General features: G+C 40.4%; 1 protein-coding gene across 2 annotated transcripts in view; it reads left to right on the top strand.

Annotated features, from left to right (window-relative positions):
• HERC4 (HECT and RLD domain containing E3 ubiquitin protein ligase 4) overlaps nucleotides 1-15511 on the top strand; it is a 95578-nt gene extending 80067 nt beyond the window's left edge. The window contains exons 23-25 of one of the 2 annotated variants that reach the window (XM_082267656.1): nucleotides 10656-10839; nucleotides 12288-12390; nucleotides 14996-15511. In XM_082267656.1, coding sequence (XP_082123782.1) covers nucleotides 10656-10839; nucleotides 12288-12390; nucleotides 14996-15204 — 496 coding nt within the window. In that variant the 3' untranslated portion in view covers nucleotides 15205-15511. The remainder of the gene's footprint in view (nucleotides 1-10655; nucleotides 10840-12287; nucleotides 12391-14995) is intronic. The other variant, XM_082267657.1, reaches the window with a different exon arrangement.
• Nucleotides 15512-20449: the final 4938 nt, after the last annotated feature.

Here is a 20449-nt window from a genome sequence, read left to right as displayed (position 1 = left end):
ATGGGAGGCGGTACAAGATCTGCTGTCGCAAGGAGTGATTGTGCCGGTTCCCTCTCGGGAACGCTTTCAGGGGTTTTATTCAAACCTGTTCACTGTGCCCAGGAAAGAAGGTCAAAGTGCGTCCAATCCTGGACCTCAAGGCTCTGAACCACTTTGTGCGGGTACAGAAGTTTCGAATAGAGTCCATTTGCATGACAGTGGCGTCCCTACACCAAGGAGACTTTTTGGCCTCCATCGATATCAAGGATGCATATCTACACATCCCTATTTATGCTGGACACTAGCGTTTTCTTTGCTTCACTGTAGGAGAGGAGCATTATCAATTTGTGGCTTTACCCTTTGGTCTCGTCTCTGCCCCTAGGGTCTTCACCAAAGTGTTGGCTCCAGTATTGCATTACTGCGACAATGGGGGATTGCAGTACTGGGGTACCTGGACGATCTCCTCTTAAGAGCATACTCACATTCAGCCCTGTTGGGCAACTTGACAATCACTGTACAGACTCTGCAAGAGTTCAGTTGGAACATCAATTTAAAAAAATCTGTCCTTGTGTACTATCCAAAACTGGATTATCTGGGCCTGACTCTGAACTCTGCTTCGGCAAGGGTTTTTCTTCCCCCGGACAAGCTGCAAAAGTTGCAGGGGATGAATCATTTGCTGTTATCCAGCAATCTGTCCTCTCTGCGAACTTGCATGCAAGCCTTAGGTCTGATGGTGTCAACCTTCGAGGCGGTTCCATTTCCTCAGTTCCACACAAGAGCCTTACAAAGGGAAATTCTTGTCAAATGAAACAAAGATCCAAAGTCCTTGGACACTATGATTCGGTTGAGTCACAACACAAACACTGCTCTTCTATGGTGGCTTCGCTCAATAGCACTACGCTAGGGCAAGTCCTTCCTCCCTTTGTATTGGACTGTGGTAACCACAGACTCCAGCCTGTCCAGCTGGTGAGGAGTGCTGGGGAAACTGTGTGTCCAGGGGTCCTGGACAGTAGACGAGTTCAGACTTCGATCAATATTCTGGAACTCAGATCGATAAAGCTTTGCCTGAGTCACTGAACAAATCGTTTACAGGGTTGTCCAGTCCAGATTCAATCGGACAATGCCACGGCTGTGGCTTACATCATTCGTCAAGAGGGCACCAAGAGTGTTTTGGTGGCCGAGATCCTGAAATGGGCAGAAAATTTTGTTCCAGCCCTTTCCGCAGTGCACATCCCAGGTGTGGAAAACTGGCAGGCGGAGTCATCCGGTGTTGGATCGGGGGAATGATCTCTACACCCGGAGGTGTTTCACCTCCTGTGTGTCCGGTGGGGGGCACCCGACGTTGACCTGTTATCTTCTCAACTCAACAAGAAGGTTCAGAGGTTTGTAGCCAGGTCGCGGGATCCTCTGGCCGACGCCACAGACTCACTGGTGGCTCCTTGGGGTCAATATTGGCTGAGCTATGCATTCCCTCCGCTGAAACTCCTGCCGAGGCTTCTGCGCAGAATAGAGGTGGAAAGGATTCCGGTCATTCTGGTGGCCCCAGACTGGCCTCGCCAGTCATGGTACGCAGATCTGTTTAGGTTGTTCGCCGATGCTCCTTGAAGACTTCCTCTCAGGGAAGATCTGCTGTCTCAAGGGCCGATCTTCCATCCTGCTTTACAGTCGCTGGCTTTAACGGCGTGGTTGTTGAATGCCAGGTATTGAAGCATAGGGGTCTTTCTGACTCAGTGATTCCTACACTGTTGAAGGCCAGAAAGTCTACTTCCAGGAAGATCTATCATCATACATGGAAATCGTACATCTCATGGTGTGATTCGCTAAAGGTGCATCCTCGCCTTTTTTTGGTGGCTAGGATTTTGACCTTTCTTAAAAAAAGAAGTTGAACGGCGGTTTGCTTTGGGCACTATCAAAGGCAAAGTGTTGGCTTTGGCTGTGTTTTTCCAACGTCCTTTAGCTATGCATGCCTTGATTTGCACTTTTATACAAGGGGTCCGCCATATGGCTCCTCCAAGGCGACCCCCGCTACCTCTGAGGGATCTTAATTTTGTATTGTCTGTTCTTCAAAAACCTCCTTTTAAGAACATTAAGTATTCCTCTGCTTACACTGTCTCAGAAGGTTGCCTTTTTGGTGGCTATTACTTCTGCCCGCAGAGTATCTGAATTGACGGCGCTATCCTAAAGTTCACCTTATCTGGTGGTCCACAGAGATAAAGTGGTACTTCAACCTTATCAGTCGTTTCTTCCTAAGGTGGTTTCTGATTTCCATCTGAATGAAGACATTGTGCTGCCTTCACTCTGTCCTAAGCCCAAGAATCCCAAGGAAATTGCTTTGCATTCTTTGCATGTGGTTCGGGCAATTAGGGTTTACCTGGAGGCTACTGAATCTTTCAGGAAATCAGACTCCTCTCTTTTTCCTCATGGAAGGACCTTTGAAAGTGATTGGCTGTGTCTGCTGCGACCATATCCAGATGGATCAGGCAGATGGTGGTACAGGCTTATTCATTGAAGGGTTGGGTTCCACCTTTCCCTTTCAAGGTGCATTCTAATAGGGCGCTGAGTGCCTCTTGGGCTTTTCACCATCAGGTGTTAGTAATGTAAGTTTGCAAGGCGGCAACTTGGTCGTTTGTGCACACGTTCACAAAATTCTACAAAGTAGATGTGTTGGCATCCTCGGATGCTTCTTTTGGCCGCAAGGTTTTGCAGGCTGGTGTTTAAAAGCAAAAATATTCTCTTTGAGGGTGTATGTTTGTTTTTTCTAGGTTAGCTCCAGTTGTTCCTGGGTTGCCAAGTTTAGCCTTTGGGAAATTGCGTTATTTTCTGCGTTGTTTTTTCCACCCCTCATGCAAATACTGCTTTGGGACGCCCCAATGGTCAAGAAGAATATGGAGCTGCGTCTGTCAATGAACGATAGAGAAAACTGGATTTTTGACTTGCCATAAAATCCTTTTCTCTGAACTTCATTGACAGACGTAGCACCCGCCCCTCTAATTATGAGTGGGATGGGGTTTTTTTTTTCTTCTAAACACGGCTTGCAGCAAAACTGAATCCTATAGCAGAGTGTGTGGGCATATGCCTGCAGGGACTGCCCCATAGGCGTGGTAAAGATTTTTCCTGCCTAATGTCCTACTCCCAGTTTTTTGATCTTCACAATGACCTGTGGATAACAGTCTTGGTGTAAAATAAACCTATTGACACGAGAAACTTCCACATTAAACAGCAGCACTTGAATATTTAGGTTCTTTTCTTTTAGTGTCGCCAACAGAAAATTTCCCAGCACGCTTACCATCTAGCCTGCAGAAAACCAAAGAGGCCCTGTCTAACAATTCACATTAAAAAAGGGGCAGTAGTTGCACTCGTTTGCAAATATATGTTAAAGCTGCACAAGGCTCCTCTGTATACTGCGGTCCTAACTCTATCGTTTTGAAAGTCTCCAAGTTAGAGCACATATACCAATAAATAAAGGGCAAGTTTGTCTGGAGGGAGCCCACTCTTCCTTAAAGGCACAGGAAATTCACTGATACAGATAAGTGGCAACCACCCCAATCTATAACCAGCCTTTGCAATAAGATGCACATGAAGGGGTTCGCACATCACAAACAGAAAACTTTACAGCACACTTGCCAGCTAGCCTGCAAAAAAAATAAATTGACTCTGTCTAACAATTCACATTAAAACAGGTTTTAGTTGCATGTTTTTTTTTTTTTTTTTTTTGTGAAAGCCGCATTGGCCTGCTAAGGTTTCTCTGTATACTAACTATATTTTTCAGAGTCTCCAAGTTGGAGCACATATTGCAGATTATAAATTAAGGGCAGGTTTGCCTGGAGGTGGCCCACTCCTCCTTTAAGGAGAAGTACAACCAAAGCTTGTTTGGCTGTGCTTCTGTGGATCACAGGAGTGCAGTTCTATTTGCTCTCCTGTGACCCGTTTTCAGCAAAGAGCGGGCTGAAGTCCGCTCTCTGCTGACGTCAGAGTCTGTCCAGGCTTGGGCATCATCATGACCATAGAGTTGTTCATATTCCCATCGCACACCTTCCTGGGTATAGGCACATCTGTTGTGGGTGCTACAGCGATCACCAGCTTGACACTGGATCTATAGCAGATAAACATACATGTTCGCCAACACACCATGGATCTTGCACAGCAGTGCAAAGAAACTTTGTATTGCAAAGGGATCACATCACGTCAGGATAAGTGCAACGTTTGGAGTCACGCAGGACCCCTTTATCAGTCATGTACTCTTGGTTAACATTATCTTGCAGCTTACCAAATTTTAGATGTGATGGCGGTATTCTTTTCCCTTTTTAGGCTTTTTTTTTTATCTATTTTCATCTAGTGATCCAGCCAGCAGGTCTGTTGCTTTTCACAACATAAACACTCCAGCAGAATGTATCCGTGTACATTAGTGAGACAAACCACTTAACGCTGGCAGGAATGATTAAAATAATCAGCTTTTTTCATGCAAAACCTTTATCCCAAAAGGAAGAAAAAAAAGGTTTGCTGTAACTGCTTAGAAAGGGTGAGCTGAAGTTTGGCTTCAATTTCTTTGTGCTTTTAAATCTACATTTAACACTACCCCTCCCCCCAGACTGACAATGCTGCTGTCTGCTGTGCCCCCTGTGCTCATTCATTCAGAGTGGGGGCACTCTAATATAGGAGGTATGTCACTGGCCAGATCACCAGGTGAACAGAGGGAAAAAGCCAAAGAAAAGAAAACTGATACATATTACATTTTTGGTTTTGAGTTTAATACCGCTTTAATCTCTATAACCTTATCAAACCACAGAGAGTGTGTTGGGGAAGACTCCTACTTCCGGAGTGCAGGGATGCAGGGTGCAATCAACAGCAGGATCTTTTTTATTTTTTATACTTGTGCATAGGAATGGCAGAGTGGTACAGCAGGTATTTCGCTTGGTCATCTCCCAAATCATAGTCTATCATGTGTTTAATTTTTCTCTTACCTGTACCCAGCAACCCCTATATTTTCTACATGTTCAAAATATGTGAAGAGGTGTGCCCTCAGCTTTTTTACAATGCCAACAGACGTTCACAACACTGGGTTGGAAACATATGAAAGAGCACATTTGACTTTTAGGTATGGAACATCATCCTTCTTTGCTGTAAACAATCTACTCCATTCCCTGGACTTCGGTGTGCATTTGTTTACCTCCGTTTTACTACTTTGTTTTAGTCCTGACCTCTACCCAATAGAACACCTTTGGAATGAATTAGACCATAGACTGTGAGCCCGGCCTTCTCGTCAAACATCAGTGCCTGACCTCACAAATGCACTTCTGGAAGAATGGTCAAACATTCCCATAGACACACTCCTAAACCATGTGGACAGCCTTCCCAGAAGATTTGAAGCTGTTATAGCTGCAAAGGGTGGGCCAACTCAATATTGAACCCTACGGACTAAGACTGGGATGCCATTAAATTTCATGTGTGTGTGTAAAGGCAGGCAACCTAATACTTTTGACAATATAGTGTATGTAGTACAAGGGCCTGCCTGATTTGAGACAAATTGAATGAAAGGATTGTTCAGGTGGGTTGTCCTGTTACATAGTTTTAGTAAATCCAAAGGAAATTGTACAGAGATTGTACAATCGGTATACAATGTACAATCATAGTGTATGGCCAGCTTTACACAAGTACATGGAAGGGAGACATTCAGCTGTCAATGTTGTAATCTAGCTTGGGGAGGGGAGGATGTAAACACACCAATTTCACTTTCAGGCTCCTTTCACACTGCATAGTGGGAGCGCATGGTTTTTGGTGCATTTTTCCTGCAACACGCATAAGGCAGCCAATTGATTTCAATGGGCTTTTGTAAGCCCGACAAACACAGCAAAGTAGCTCATGGGACATCTTGGCACATTGTGGTTTGCATATTTTTTACCCTGCGTTTGCTTCTCCTTTTGGGGTGCCATTAATAATTAATGGCACCAAAAGTGCAACTTTTTCCATTTAGGTGTATAAAGGTTGCCATACACTATATAATCTGATTGTACAATCTTCTTTAGTTTTACCAAATCTATATAATATACCTATCTATCAAATCACTCTGTACCAAGAAGGCAGGGTCTTGTACTACTAAGTTGTTGATAGTAGATCTAATTGACATTGTACAATCAGATTGTATATTTTATGGTGAACTTTACAGACTTCCAGGCACACACTTCTCCTGTTTTCAATACTACAGCTCTGTTTCACATAAGCAGTTATGTGATCGCTCAGCTGCTGCACACTCTGCCAAATGAATGATCTATGCAAGAAGGTACAAAACAATATGTCAGCAGAGGAAAACACTGGCTGTGTATTCAGGAAGAACAGAGCTCATTGACAATGTCTGCTTGTGAGTACAGAGGTAAGTGGGAGCATTCTCCTGCAGGGGGGATTGCAGGGTGTTTTTATGAGGTCAGCTGCTGAACTACTTCCTCAGTTGACTAACCGTTTTCCTGTTCCAAATACCAGGACAAAAAGCAGGATGTAATGGAGTAGTTTTCTATACGAGACGTGAATGCTGAGGTTATGCCTGCTCTAGAATTTAAATAAAGTTTTTTAATTAATTAAAAAATAAAAAATTAAAAATTAATGATATATTGCTACATAGGGAAGCTGGAATTTAGAAATAAAAGGTGAACTTGGCTTTAGGTATTATATGTTGTCTTTTCTTTTGTTGTGGACGGCCTATTAAAACTTTAAAAGACAGAAAAAGTTCAATTACGATCTAATTTTTTAAAAAAAATGTTTTATCATGGTGTTGTTTTAATGCATTATTTAAAAATTTGTGTTTCATAGTTCTGTCAGCACAGCTCTGGGCTTTTTATTTTTTCTGATTGGGTTTTTATTCGTGTTGAATCAAAAAAAAAAAAGCTTTACATTAACATGGTTTGTTTAATCTTTCCTTTCACACAAGAAATAAGATATACAGGGAGTCCCTGAGTTACAAACATCCGACTTACATACAATTCCTACTTAAGATTGGAGGCAGTGTGACATCACGCCGGTTCCAAAAACCACCGGGCGGTCATCCTACTGTCCGGCGGCTAGTCAGCAATCCCACATCACTGCATGGCCAGTTAACCATCCAAAACCTGCAAATTATTTTTACTAGAGTTATACCTAAAAAATTTACTTTTTCCAACTTGTATATAATTTATGAGATTCACTCTTTGAATTGAATTACTGAAATAAATAAACTTTTTGATGATATTCTAATTTTATGAAATGCACCTGTACCTGTTTATGGAGCTTCAGATATTTCTGAGATATTTGTCAGATTGCACAGCAGTGACCTATTTTTTGCATTTCACTGTAAACTAAGCACTATAGTCGTTTGAGTTCTCCATTCTAAAGGAAAATGTAAGTGACAGAGCTTGATGACCTTGAGCCAAATTAAATAGAAATGTCTGCAGCTAGTGGACTGCACGTGAAGAAGAATAAACAGCTGATCGCGGGGTACACATTACTAATGGATATAAAAAGTCTACACACCCCTGTTAAAATGTCAGGTTTCTGTGATGTAAAAAAATCAGACCAAGATACATCATTATAGAACTTTTTACACCTTCAATTTGCCCTATAAACTGTACAATTAATTGAAAAACAAAATAAAATCTTTTAGGGGGGGGGGGAGTGAAAATAAAAAAACTAAAACACTGTGGTTGCATGAGTGTGCACACCCTCTTATAACTGGGGTTGTAGCGGTGTTCAGAATTAAGCAATCACATACATACTCATGTTTAATAGAAATCAGTACACACCTGCCATCATTTAAAGTGCCTTTGATTAACCCCCCAAAAAGTTCAGCTGTTCTAGTAGGTCTTTCCTGACATTTTCTTGCAAAAGCCATGGTCAGAGCTTCTAAAGCATCAGAGGAATATCATTGTTAAAAGGTATCAGTCAGGAGAAGGGTACAAAAGAATTTTCAAGACATTAGATATACCATGGAACACAGAGAAGTCACCATCAAGTGGAGAAAATATGTCACAACAGTAACATTACCAAGAACTGGACGTCACCCCAAAATGTATGAAAAGACGAGAAGAAAACTGGTCAGGGAGGCTGCCAAGAGGCCTTCAGCAACATTAAAGGAGCTGCAGGAATATCTGGCAAGTACTGGCTGTGGTACATGTGACAACAATCTCCTGTATTCTTCATATGTCTGGGTTATGGGGTAGAGTGGGAGGACAGAAGCCTTTTCTTATGAAGAAAACCATCCAAGCCCAGCTAAATTTTGCAAAAACACATCTGAAGTCTCCCAAAAGCATGTGGGAAGTCTGATGAAACCAAGGTTGAACTTTCTGGCCATAATTTTAAAATATATGTTTGGTACAAAAACAACACTGCACATAACCAAAAGAACACCATACCCACAGTGAAGCATGGTGGTGGCAGCATCATGCTTTGGGGCAGTTTTTTTTTCAGCTGGAACAGGGGCCTTAGTCAAGGTAGAGGGAATTATGAACAGTTCCAAATAACAATATTGGCACAAAACCTCCAGGCTTCTGCTAGAAAGCTGATAATGAAGAGCAATATCATCTTTCAGCAAGACAACAACCCATAGCATACATCCAAATCAGGAAAGGAATGGCTTTGCCAGAAGAAGATAAAGTTTTGCAATGGCCCAGCCAGAGGCCAGACCTGAATCCAATTGAAAATCTGTGGGTGGTCTGAAGAGGAGATGCTCTTGCAATCTGACAGATTTGGAGTGTTTTTGCAAAGAAGAGTGGGTAAATATTGCCAAGTCAGGATGTGCCATGCTGATAGACTCTTAACCAAAAGAGTGCTGTAATAAAATCAAAAGGTGCTTCAACAAAGTATTAGTTTAACCACTTAACGCAAAGTGAAGTAGGGCTACGTCGGCAAACTTTGCGTTGTTTTACCGGGGTGATGCCTCTAGCTAGAGGCATCACCCCGGTACCGTTGTTTAGAGCCGGTGGTCGGCTTTCCGGCGGTAACGACCGATGCGGCTCGGGAGCCACTCGGTCGTTACCCCGGCGAGCAGGAGGGGACGTCCCCCCCTCCCACCACCTTCCGCGGCTTTGCCCGAGTCTTCCGTCCCACCGGGAGACCCGAGCACTCAGCCGGCACATCCGCTGGCTGGATGGAGTCCCGATCAAAGCCGGAAGCGGCTTCGATCGGGTCTCTGATGACATAACCCGGAGGCGGAGTCCATGACGTCACGTCCGGGTTACTCTGCTGCTAAAGGCGGCAAATTTGAAAAACCGGTGTATTTAAAAATGCCGTTTGCGGCGTTTTGAATACATGGAAGTGCAGAGTAGGGGGTTTGGGGTCTTTTAGACCCTCGATCCCTCCATAAAGAGTACCTGTCACTGCATATTGCTGTCACAAGGGATGTTTACATTGCTTGTGACAGCAATAAAAGTGATAAGATTTTTTTAATATTTAAAAAGCTGTAATGTTAAATAAAATAAATAGGAAAAAAAAATTTTTAGCCGCCCCGTCGACGTTAGCTCGCGCACGAAAGAAAACGCATATGGAAGTCGAGCCGCGAATGAAATCGCTGTTCAAACCACACATGTGAGGTATCGCCGCAATTGCCAGAGAGTAAGCAATAATTTAAAAAAAAGAGCTACACTCTAACTCTAAACTGGTAACCGTTAAATATTTTTAAAGCGTCGCCTATTGAGATCTCTATTGACCGTAGTTTGTCGCGATCCCACGGGTTTGCGCAATTTTAAACCGTAACATGCTGGGTATCTATTTACTCGGCGTGACATCATCTTTCAGAATATACGAAAAAAAATGGGCTAACTTTACTGTTTAGTTTTTTTTTTAAATGCAGTGAAATGTGATTCTTTGTAATTTTTCCAAAAAAAATGGCACTTTAAAGACCGTTGCGCAAATACCGTGTGACAAAAAATATTGCAATGACCGCCATTTTATTCTCCAGAGTCTTTGCTAAAAAAATATATATAATATTTGGGGGTTCTAAGTAGTTTTCTAGGAAAAAATACTGATTTTAACTTGTAAACAAAAAGTGTCCGAAATAGGCCTGGGGCTTAAGTGCTTAAGGGCGTGCACACTTATGCAACCATATTATTTTATTTTTTATTTTACTTCCTTCCACCTAAAAGATTTCAGTTTGTTGTTCAACTGAGTTGTGCAGTTTAGAGGTCACATTAAAGGTGGAAAAAGTTCTGAAATTATTTATCTTGGTTTAATTTTTTACATCACAGAAATCTGACATTTTAACAGGGGTGTGTAGACTTTTTATATTCACTGTAGCTACAGATAAAATAATGTAACGGTGGCGTATTATTTTTTATTTTTTTTACATACATTTTCTTTTTTTTTTATTTTATCTTGTATTTATAGTGGGCAATTTATTCATTCATTTATTTAGTCTGACTAGACCATAAAGAGGCTTTACTGCACTATACACTCAATTAACAAAGCTTTAACATAGGGATAAGAAGCTACATTTTAGCAATGTGACTGTAATTTTCAAATCTCTTAAAGTAACAATTTTAAATAAAGATAGTGTGTGAACTTTTTGGATTGAGCCTATGGTTCTTAAAATAAAATATAATAAGGCTTGGAACTGTTAGTAGACAGAAAATATGTATGGAAAAGAAGCTTTGTTTGCATTGTACAGGATTTGCAGCATGAACAGTGTTTTTACTTTTTGTCCCTTTTTTGATTCACAGACAAGAATTTGTTGATGCCTATGTGGACTACGTCTTCAGTCACTCCGTGGCCTCCTTATTTGATGCATTTCACAAAGGTTTCCATAAAGTGTGTGGAGGCAGAGTTCTAGAGCTCTTTCAACCTAATGAACTGCAGGCTATGGTCATTGGCAATACAAACTACGACTGGATGGAGCTGGAAAAGGTCTGGAAATCAGCATTTTACAGCATTTTTGCTAACTAGTAGATATAAGTGTAGCTGTTCAAATTGATTCCACAAATTGTTCACTTCTGCAACTCTATACAGTTCAAATGTACTATCCCTGTAGGTCTTTTCTTTCTTTTTGGAGTTTGGGATGGTAAGGCTACGTTCACATGTGGGTGTTTTGGGGGAGTTTTTCTGCTCTAGGATCAGCTCTCAAAACGCCCAACAAGACAAATCCTATTCATTTCAACGGCCCCTGTTCACATCTGAGTGTTTTGACGCCATGAGCAAAACGCCCAACGCTCAAAAAAGTACATGAGCTTCTTTTTGGGCAGATTACAGGCGTCTTCCATTGGTCTCTAGTCAATCTAAAAACGCCTGCACAAAAAAACGCCTGTAAAGCGCCTGCAAAAACACCTGTAATAGCAACGCCAAGATGTGAACGGAGCCTTTTTTTTTTTTTTTTTTTCCAGTGCTCTTGATGGGAGATTTTTTTTTTTTTTCTTAATTTTATAAGCCCCATCTTTAACATATTCTTTACTTGGAGAGAGTAAACCTTCCCAAAATAATGCTTCTTTATAGTTTTTATAAATCTATTGAATGACCTTTTTTATAAAAAAACAAAAAGCAATGTTATTTTTACTTAAAAATCCATGTTTGTTTGTAACTTTTGCCTCTGGCTCTTGTAGTGGGTTCATAGCTCTTTATAATGGCAAATACGGATTTTCCAGGTATACGTCCTACGTAGCCTTGCATAAGTACTGTATGTCTAAACAGAAGAGGTAGAGCAGGTGGAGTGGGCAAAGCTTTGTGCCAGGCTAAAGTGGACTGGTTGCACTGAGACTACAGGAACAGTGTGCGAGCAAGGTTTCCTGTAATCCCATTGAAGGAGCATGCACAGTATCCTGTGGTCCCACTGAAGATGTGTGCATAATAGGCTGAAATCATCACTGCTGGTAATTGCAAGGGAGAATCCAAATGGCGTCAGCCCTAAAGTAGAATTCCAACACCAGAATTGACTAAAACTAGGTAATTATACAGATCTTTTTACACAGGTTAGGCAGCATTGGTAGCAGCAACATTTTTAAGACTAGCTAGTTAGGCTGAAATTCCACTTCAAACCAGTACTAATGCTGGCAGGATCTCCAGGTAATAACCATAGAAAATAATTCAACAATGATTTGATTTACAGAAAGGAACAAAATGAACCATGATGCCACACAGTGTGAAATTTCGGGTTTATATACTTTTTAAGATAGGGAAGCCCCCCTTTTAACTACACTCCATTTGTTAATTTGTATTCAACAAGGATATACAGTAACTAGAACATGCATCAAAGCTTTATATATATATATATATATATATATAAATACTATTATTTTATGTATGAAATAGTGTAAAGGATAACCAATAAATGTGATTTTAAAGTTCAAATTTGTTCTATTTAGCATACAGAATATAAGGGCGAGTATTGGGCCGATCACCCAACGATTAAAATCTTCTGGGGGGTTTTCCATGAATTATCCCTGGAAAAGAAAAAGAGGTTCTTATGTGAGTATTGTTTACACTTTATTTTGCGATTCTTTAGTGCTTTGTTGCATATTTCTTATATGACCAATTTCTCAGGTGGTCTGATACCACTTGGATATGACTCGTGTAGCTCTGTACTTCCCAGCATTACAGTGCCTTGAAAAAGTATTCATACTACTTGAAAGATTCCACATTTTGTCATGTTACAACCAAAAACCTAAAACATTTTATTGGGATTTTTTTTGTGATAGACTAACACAAAGTGGCACATAATTGTGAAGTGTAAGGAAAATGATACATGGTTTTCAAAATTTTTACAAATATGTGAAAAGTGTGGCGTGTATTTGTATTCCGCTCCCCTGAGTCAATACTTTGTAGAACCAACTTTCACTGCAATTAGAGCTGAAAGTCTTTTTGGGTATGTCTCTACCAGCTTTGTACATTTAGAGAGTGAAATTTTTGCCCATTCTTCTTTGCAAAATAGCTCAAGCTCTGTCAGATTGGATGGAGAGCGTCTGTGAACAGCAATTTTTAATTCTTGCCACAGATTCTCAATTGGATTTAGGTCTGGACCGCCACACATAGCATTTTTCTTTTAGGCCAAAAAGTTAAATTTTGGTCTCCGCTGACCAGAGCACCTTCTTCCACATATTTGCTGTGTCCCCCACATGGCTTCTCACAAACTGCATACAGGTCTTCTTTTGGCTTTCTTCTTGCCACTCTTCCATAAAGGCCAGATTTGTGGAGTGCACGACTAATAGTTTTCCTGTGGACAGATTCTCCTACCTGAACTGTGGATCTCTGCAGCTCCTCCAAAGTTATCATGGGCCTTTTGGCTGCTTCTCTGATTAATGCTCTCCTTGCCTAGCCTGTCAGTTTAGGTGGACGACCATGTCTTGGTAGGTTTGTAGTTGTGCTGTACTCTTTCCATTGTCAAGTGATGATTTGAACAGTGCTCTGTGAGGATGTTCCAAGCTTGAAATATTTATTTTTTTCTTTTTAAACTTAGCCCTGCTTTAAAATTCTCCACAACTTTATCCCTGACCTGTCTGGTGTGTTCCTTGGCCTTCACTATGCTGTTTGTTCACTAAGGTTCTCTAACAAACCACTGAGGGATTCACAGGACAGCTGTATTTATACTAAGATTAAATTACACACAGGTGGACTCTATTTACTAATTAGGTGACTTCTGAAGGCAATTGGTTCCACTAAATTGTAGTTAGGGGTATCAGAGTAAAGGGAGCTGAATACAAATGCAAATGCAGGCCACACTTTTCAGATATATATTTGTAAAACATTTTGAAAACCATTTATCGTTTTCTTTCCACTTCACAATTATGTGCCACTTTGTGTTGGTCTATCACATAAAATCCCAATAAAATACATTTACGTTTTTTGGTTGTAACATGACAAAATGTGTCAAATTTCATGATGTATGAATACTTATTCAAAGCGCTGTACAAGATACACATTTATTCACATTGAAACTTTGTATCTGTTGATATAAAGAAAAGTCAGATAAACCTGTCTGTGGGTCTACACAATATTCTACAGAAGCGTTTATTAAAGCTGGAATTCTAAAAAGCTGTTGTTGGCAGCCAGTCAGATTCCTTGTCCCATTTCCATATAGATAATGAAAAATGGAAGGTATTATCAATTAGGGATATTTTATGTACAATAAGTAATATTTCTACTAGAGTCTATTCTTCAATCAATGCTTCTATTTTTACCAGTTGCAGTAAACAGCTTTGTCCGGTGTTTCGAATGCTCCATGTTCGAGCCCTGGAATTTCTTGGCAGGTGTATATGGGTTTTGATTGCTGTAACCATACAGTATATATGAAAAGAGAGAAAAGAAAATGAGTACCTGTTATCCATAGTGCATTTTCACCCGTTCTTTTCTTGTTATCGCCACTGTGTAAGTGAAGTGAATAGAGCCAGCAAATGTATAAGGACACGTTCTATCCTTTTTTCCACCTGACATCAACATACATTTTAGACATCATATCATACAGTATCTCATAAGCTGACCACTGTGATGAGACCTTGTCTCTGTACTCTCCAGTAAGCAACTGGCATTTCCCAACCTTTTTAAGTCCCCTCGCACACTGGCATCATAATTTACTGATGTTTACTCAGGAACTTGTTATGCCCATGTGCAAGGGGCCTAAAACTGTATGTAAAGACCTGAGTAATGTGTAGTATAGGCGAGTAAAGGTGTGTAAGCGCATAGACGAGTAAAATTCTTCTTCGTTGCCAGTATTGTAATATACTCACGTAAACACGCGAGTAAATTACTGCACTCAAATGTAAAGTTTTCTATTTTTGTTTTACTGCTCTGTACAGAAAACAATGCATCTCATTTCAGATCAGTAAAAAACTTAGAATTTTTGTACTCGCCTGTGCAACAGGCCTAATCGTGGGTTTTAATTTTGGTGGTGGCTCTACTGTGATTACCAAGGAAAAACAATATTTATAATGTTGAAATTTTTTCCTATCTATGCACTTTTTAAAACTAAAAATACAAATGTAATTGTATAGTGTGTGACATGATGATAATTATACTCTTGGATGATGCATTGGTATTATCGTACCATTATATGAAATTTCTTATATTTTTTTTGCAGTGTTTGTGACTGGAAGTGACCGTATTCCAATTCTTGGCATGAAAAGTTTAAAACTTATAATCCAGCCAACAGGAGGGGGGGAAGATTTTCTACCTGTCGCTCATACCTGCTTTAATCTATTGGACCTTCCCAAATACACCAGCAAATTGATTCTGAGAGACAAGCTTATTCAAGCCATTGACCATTATGAAGGTTTCAGCCTTGTGTAAAGAACCCCAATAAGGCTTTTTCTCAATTGATTATTTGCAGTCTCTTAATAACTGAGCCAGCCAAAACTATATTTAATATTTTATGTATATTGTTTTCTAAAGGCTGTTTTTGCTATTCACAAAACAGGAAACATGTACAGGCTGTGTAAGAGAAACACAGAGACTATTCATTGTATATAATTATACGAGATACTTTTCTCCTTCATAAATTAGGCTTCAGTTTGCTCACCAGTTAGTTATTTCAGACCTTAATTTTATGCTATACAAGCCTTATAAACTATTCTGTGAAAAATAAACAAGGTTTTTACATTTACGCATTGGTAATTCTGTGTTGGGCATTTTATATAATTATTTTATTGTTCACTGGTATACAAAATAGAAGCAATGCTAGTAGGAGATTGGCCCACCCCTTCCCCATCACTGGTGTCTTACTTTAGCAGAAAGTGGACAGAAAAACCCATTGGTCCACATTCTAACATTCTTTTAATGTTTTCTCAAATTTCCTGAAAACTGAAGAATTTTTCATTATCAGAGCTTTAGAGACTACTGAAAATTTACAACTGCTTACACTTGTTATATAGTGTAACTGCCCCTTCTTATGTAACTATTACTAAAGGACTGTATTTTCTTATATACAAACCCAATTCCCAAAACATTGGGACACTGAAAAATCTACAAAAAAAACAGAATTCAATGATTTGCAAATCTCATAAACCCATATTTTATTCACAATAGAAAATATAAAACGTATCAAATGTTTAAACCAAAAAAAATGTACAATTTTTTGAAAAAAATGAAGTAATTTTTAATTTTGATGGGCAGCAACACGTCTCAAAGTAGGGACAGGGCAACAAAAAGCTGGCAAAGTAAGTGGTACTAACAAGGAAGTGCCGGAAGAACATTTTGCAACTAATTAGGTTCAGTGACAACAGGTCAGTTATGTGATTGGGTATAAAAAGAACAGCTTAGGGAGTCAGAGTGTCTCAGAAGTAAAGATGGGCTCACCAATTTTGTGAAAAGCTGCCTCAAAAATGTTGAACAATTTCAGAATAATGTTCCTTAATGTAAAATTGCAAAGACTTTAAATATATCATCATCTACAGTAAGAATATTATCAAAAGATTCTGAGACTGGAGAAAATCCTGTACGCAAGGCCGAAATACAGTACACAATGCCCGTGATCTTCAGGACCCTTAGCACAACATTGAAAACGAGCATGATTCTGTGATGGACATCACTGCATGGGCTCAAGAATGCTTCCAAAAATCACTGTTTGTGAACACAGTTTGCTGTGCCATCCAAAAATGCAAGTTAGGACTCTATCCTGCAAGGAAGAAGCCATATCTGAACATCATCCAGAAATGCTACTGTCTTCTCTGGGCCACAGCTCATTTAAAATGGTCTGTTGCAAAGTGGAAAACTGCTCTGTGGTCAGATGAATCGAAATTACATTCTCCTTGGTAACCATGGGTGCCGGGTCTTCAGGACTGAAGAGGAGAGGGACCTTCCGGCTTGCTAACAGTGCTCCGTTAAAAAGTTTACATTTTTGATGGTATGGGGGTGCTTTTGTGCGTATGAAATAAACAGCTTGCACATCTGAAAAGGTGCCAATAATGCCAAAAGCTATATCCAGGTTTTAGAGCAGCATATGCTCAAGCAAGAATGGGATGGGACAACACTCCTCTCCTAAAACTCCAGCAACTGGTCTGCTCAATTCCCAAACACTTACAGAGTGTTGTTAAAAAAAAAAGGAATGCTACATTGTGGTAAACCTGGCCCTGTCCAATCTTTTTTGAGATATGTTGCTGCCATCAATTTCAAAATTCCATTATTTTTTCTTGAAATGGTACATTTTTCCCAGTTTAACCCCTTCTCGCCGCCTGTACACCTATATGAAGCTTCATGAAAGTAGGTCTTCTTACATGAGGCCGCATAAACGCATACCAGTGTTTGTGCTAAAAGCACGCTGCACAGACTCCCAGTTCCTGGTCGCTGTAATAGCCTGCTCATGTGGGTTTCTTCTCCTCTGAATGGAGAGAAAGATGCATTGTATCTTTCTCTCCTTGCCAGTGGAGGAAAATGTAAACAAAAGTGTGTAAGAGCCGGTTCACATTAGCGCGACTTGTCAGCCTGACAAGTCGCGGTCCATTGACCGCTACAGGACCCATTCTAATAGGAGCTACACAAGTCGCTCTAACTTAGAAAAAGGGTCCTGTACTATTTCGGGGCGACCTCAGAGCGACTTGCATAGACTTCCATTATGTGAAGTCCCTGCAAGTCGCTCCGAAGTCATGGTGCAATGTAATGCACAAGTCGCCCCCGAAGTAGTAAGGAGTCATGTCGCCTCAGTGTGAACCAGCTCTAAAAAAAAAAAAAAAAAAAAAATAGCTAGATCAAGGTTTGATCTAGATCAGTGTCAGGGTTAGTGTTAGGGTCAAGATAAGGGTCAGAGTCAGTATATTTTTTGTATGAATATGAGGAAACTGTTGTAAAAAGGGGGTCTTGTAGGCATGCCCACATCCCTAATAGCTATACAAAAGAAGGAAAGGACCCCGTAGGTGGGATTTTAATGGACAAAAGGAAAATTGAAGTGTGTTTAATAAAAATGTTTATTCAATATATCAAGTTAAAACCAATGTAGAAAAGGAGTTCCTGACTAAAACATATATATTTGCAGTCCTAATACAAAGACATTATATACAAGAACCACATAATACACACAGCCATTAATGTCTAAACCGCTGGCAACAAAAGTGAGTACACCCCTAAGTGAAAATGTCCGAATTTGGCCCAATTAGCCATTTTCCCTCCCCAATGTCATGTGACTCGTTAGTGTTACAAGGTCTCAGGTGTGAATGGGAGGCAGGTGTGTTATATTTTGTGTTATCGCTCACTCTCCCATACTGGTCACTGGAACTTCAACATGGCACCTCATGGCATGGCTCCTCCTGGAGCTCTCATCAAAAGTTCATTCTGGCTTGGGATTACCCATTCCTCTAAAAGTTTGAGGCTGTGCACTTTTTGAAGGAAAAACAAAAATGTGAACGGACAGAGGATTTTTGTCATGAATATTGATCCTGGCCACAAAATAGCTGTCCACAAACTTTCTAACCTATGAATTCACTAAGTCTAAATAATAAAAGTATTATTTCTGTTTTTAGTGATGGCACTAGAGTTGCCAGAGCTTGGACCAGATCTGCAAAATGAAAGGAAGCATCAGTTTGACAAGCCAGAAAATTAAAAGATCGTATCATGAGCAGATAGAGATCTTTTTTCTTTTCTATCTTTGAGGAGCTTACCATTATTTCATGAGTAATGTGGTTTTATTTCAACGTTAAAACAAGTTTTCCTACGGAAATTAAATGTTGCAATCAGATAAGGTGTGCTGTTTGGCGGTGCAAGAAACTGCATACATTAAGTGAGCTAAATCCACAGATTTTCCCAGTAGGCATCAAGCCTTTAACAGACTGCAAAGGTTTGTAAGAATCTTAAAGCAAAAAAGCTTTATATAAAGGGCTGTAGATATTGCACTGGAGAATCTATCAAGGATAGTCTGGGTAAAAAGAAAGCATGCTCTATCTTTAACAACCAACCATATTCTTATTTTTAGTAGAATAAGGAAAGCAGGATTCTGATTGGTTGCGAGAGTAAATGAGTCCACAATGAGTTCTGAAATCCAAACGATAAATGATCCCTGATACAGTATACACAGATGAACAATACTAACCGCTGACAAACTGATGGGAATGTGCAGTGCAGGGGAATTCGATGGTATCAATAGTACATGGCAGTAATGAACTGTTGGGGTACCATTGCCCCCCCCCCCCCCAAGAGCATTAGTGTACAGTATACATTGAAAATAAAATAAAATATTTTTTTATTTTTGCTCCGCACTAGGCTCTAATGCATTGTTATTTTAATGCTGCTGCCTGCTGTTACTCAACCTGACCACCTGGAGTGCCGTCCGGGCTATAGGCTTGGCTTGGAATGAGGGTGGCTCTGGCTGACAGTGCTCTTGTCTGTCTCCTCCGCCTCCACGCCTCCTCTCTAGTCCAGACTGACTTGTCCAGCCAGTTACAGAAGCTTCCAGGAGGACAGCAGCACTGAGAGCAGAGCGGGAGGGAGCGGGCAGCACCTATCCCGCCCACTGACACATATGATTGGCTCCTCCTCTCTTCAAGCTGCCATTTCCTGCCTTTGGCTGTCGCTTGGGGAAGGAGCTGCCTGAGTGCTGTTAGCTCAGCTGAGCATGCCTGCCTGCTTGCCAGTACCACGTGGAAGGATCATCTCAATTTTCTCTGAAGTGCTGCTGTGCTGGAGTCTGGACCTTAACCTTAGCTCCAGGAGGACATGTCACCAACAACCACCAGGTGTGTCTCCCTCTGTGTGCTGTGTTCTAGATCTGAACTTCAACCATGGATCAAGTTCAGGGCTGCTAGAACAGTTGGAGTTCAGTTTTTTTCTGCTATTTTTATAAACTCTTTTATAATATCTCTTCTGATCCTGATTATTTCATGCTTGCAATGCATACCTCAGTCTCAACATTAGAGTGTAAAATAGGTGTAAGTTTGATCTCTTACAAAAGCCAATCCTGCCATTCTGAATAGAAGCACAGTGGGCAGGATGGATTTTATTTTCTTTGCTCTTGTGTTATCTATTTTATGACAAAGATTGGCTCTGAAAAAAACAGAAGGAGACCTACAAATGAACAGGCTCTCTCTCCCCATGTGTGTGCTATCTGCACATTCACATAACAGTGGGAACATTCTGAGATTTACCCTTAGCTGTATGGAGTGCTGTGCTACTACATTTGAATGCTGCCCTGAAGGTTATTAATCCCTATTTAAATGTATGCTGCTAGCCTGCTACATTGTAGTCCTGTTAAGGAAGTTGTTGACCCTTTCCATGCGATGCTAGGCCTACTGGTCTTAGCTTAAAGTGGTAGTAAACCACAAAAAATCTGCTCTCCCTGAAAGTTAATGGCATAATGTGCTAGCATGCTTCGCATGCATTATTATTATTACATTATTTTTATTATCACTTTATTTTTGCGAGGCGGCTCTTTTGTTACATATTTGAATGTATTCTGTGTTAATTATCTCACAGCAGAGCAGAGTCGCTACTGCCGCCACACCCGGATTTCAATCCAAATCGCACGGCAATGCTGGCAAAACGCAGCACGTGTATTTGTGTTCTATTCATTTTTAGTGACACCAAAATGTGGTGTGGTTTTGCTGTGATTGTT

Source organism: Pelophylax lessonae (assembly GCF_965119305.1).
Source record: "Pelophylax lessonae genome assembly, chromosome: 9".
Classification (NCBI taxonomy): domain Eukaryota; kingdom Metazoa; phylum Chordata; class Amphibia; order Anura; family Ranidae; genus Pelophylax; species Pelophylax lessonae.
This window is presented reverse-complemented; position numbering and strand designations above follow the sequence as displayed.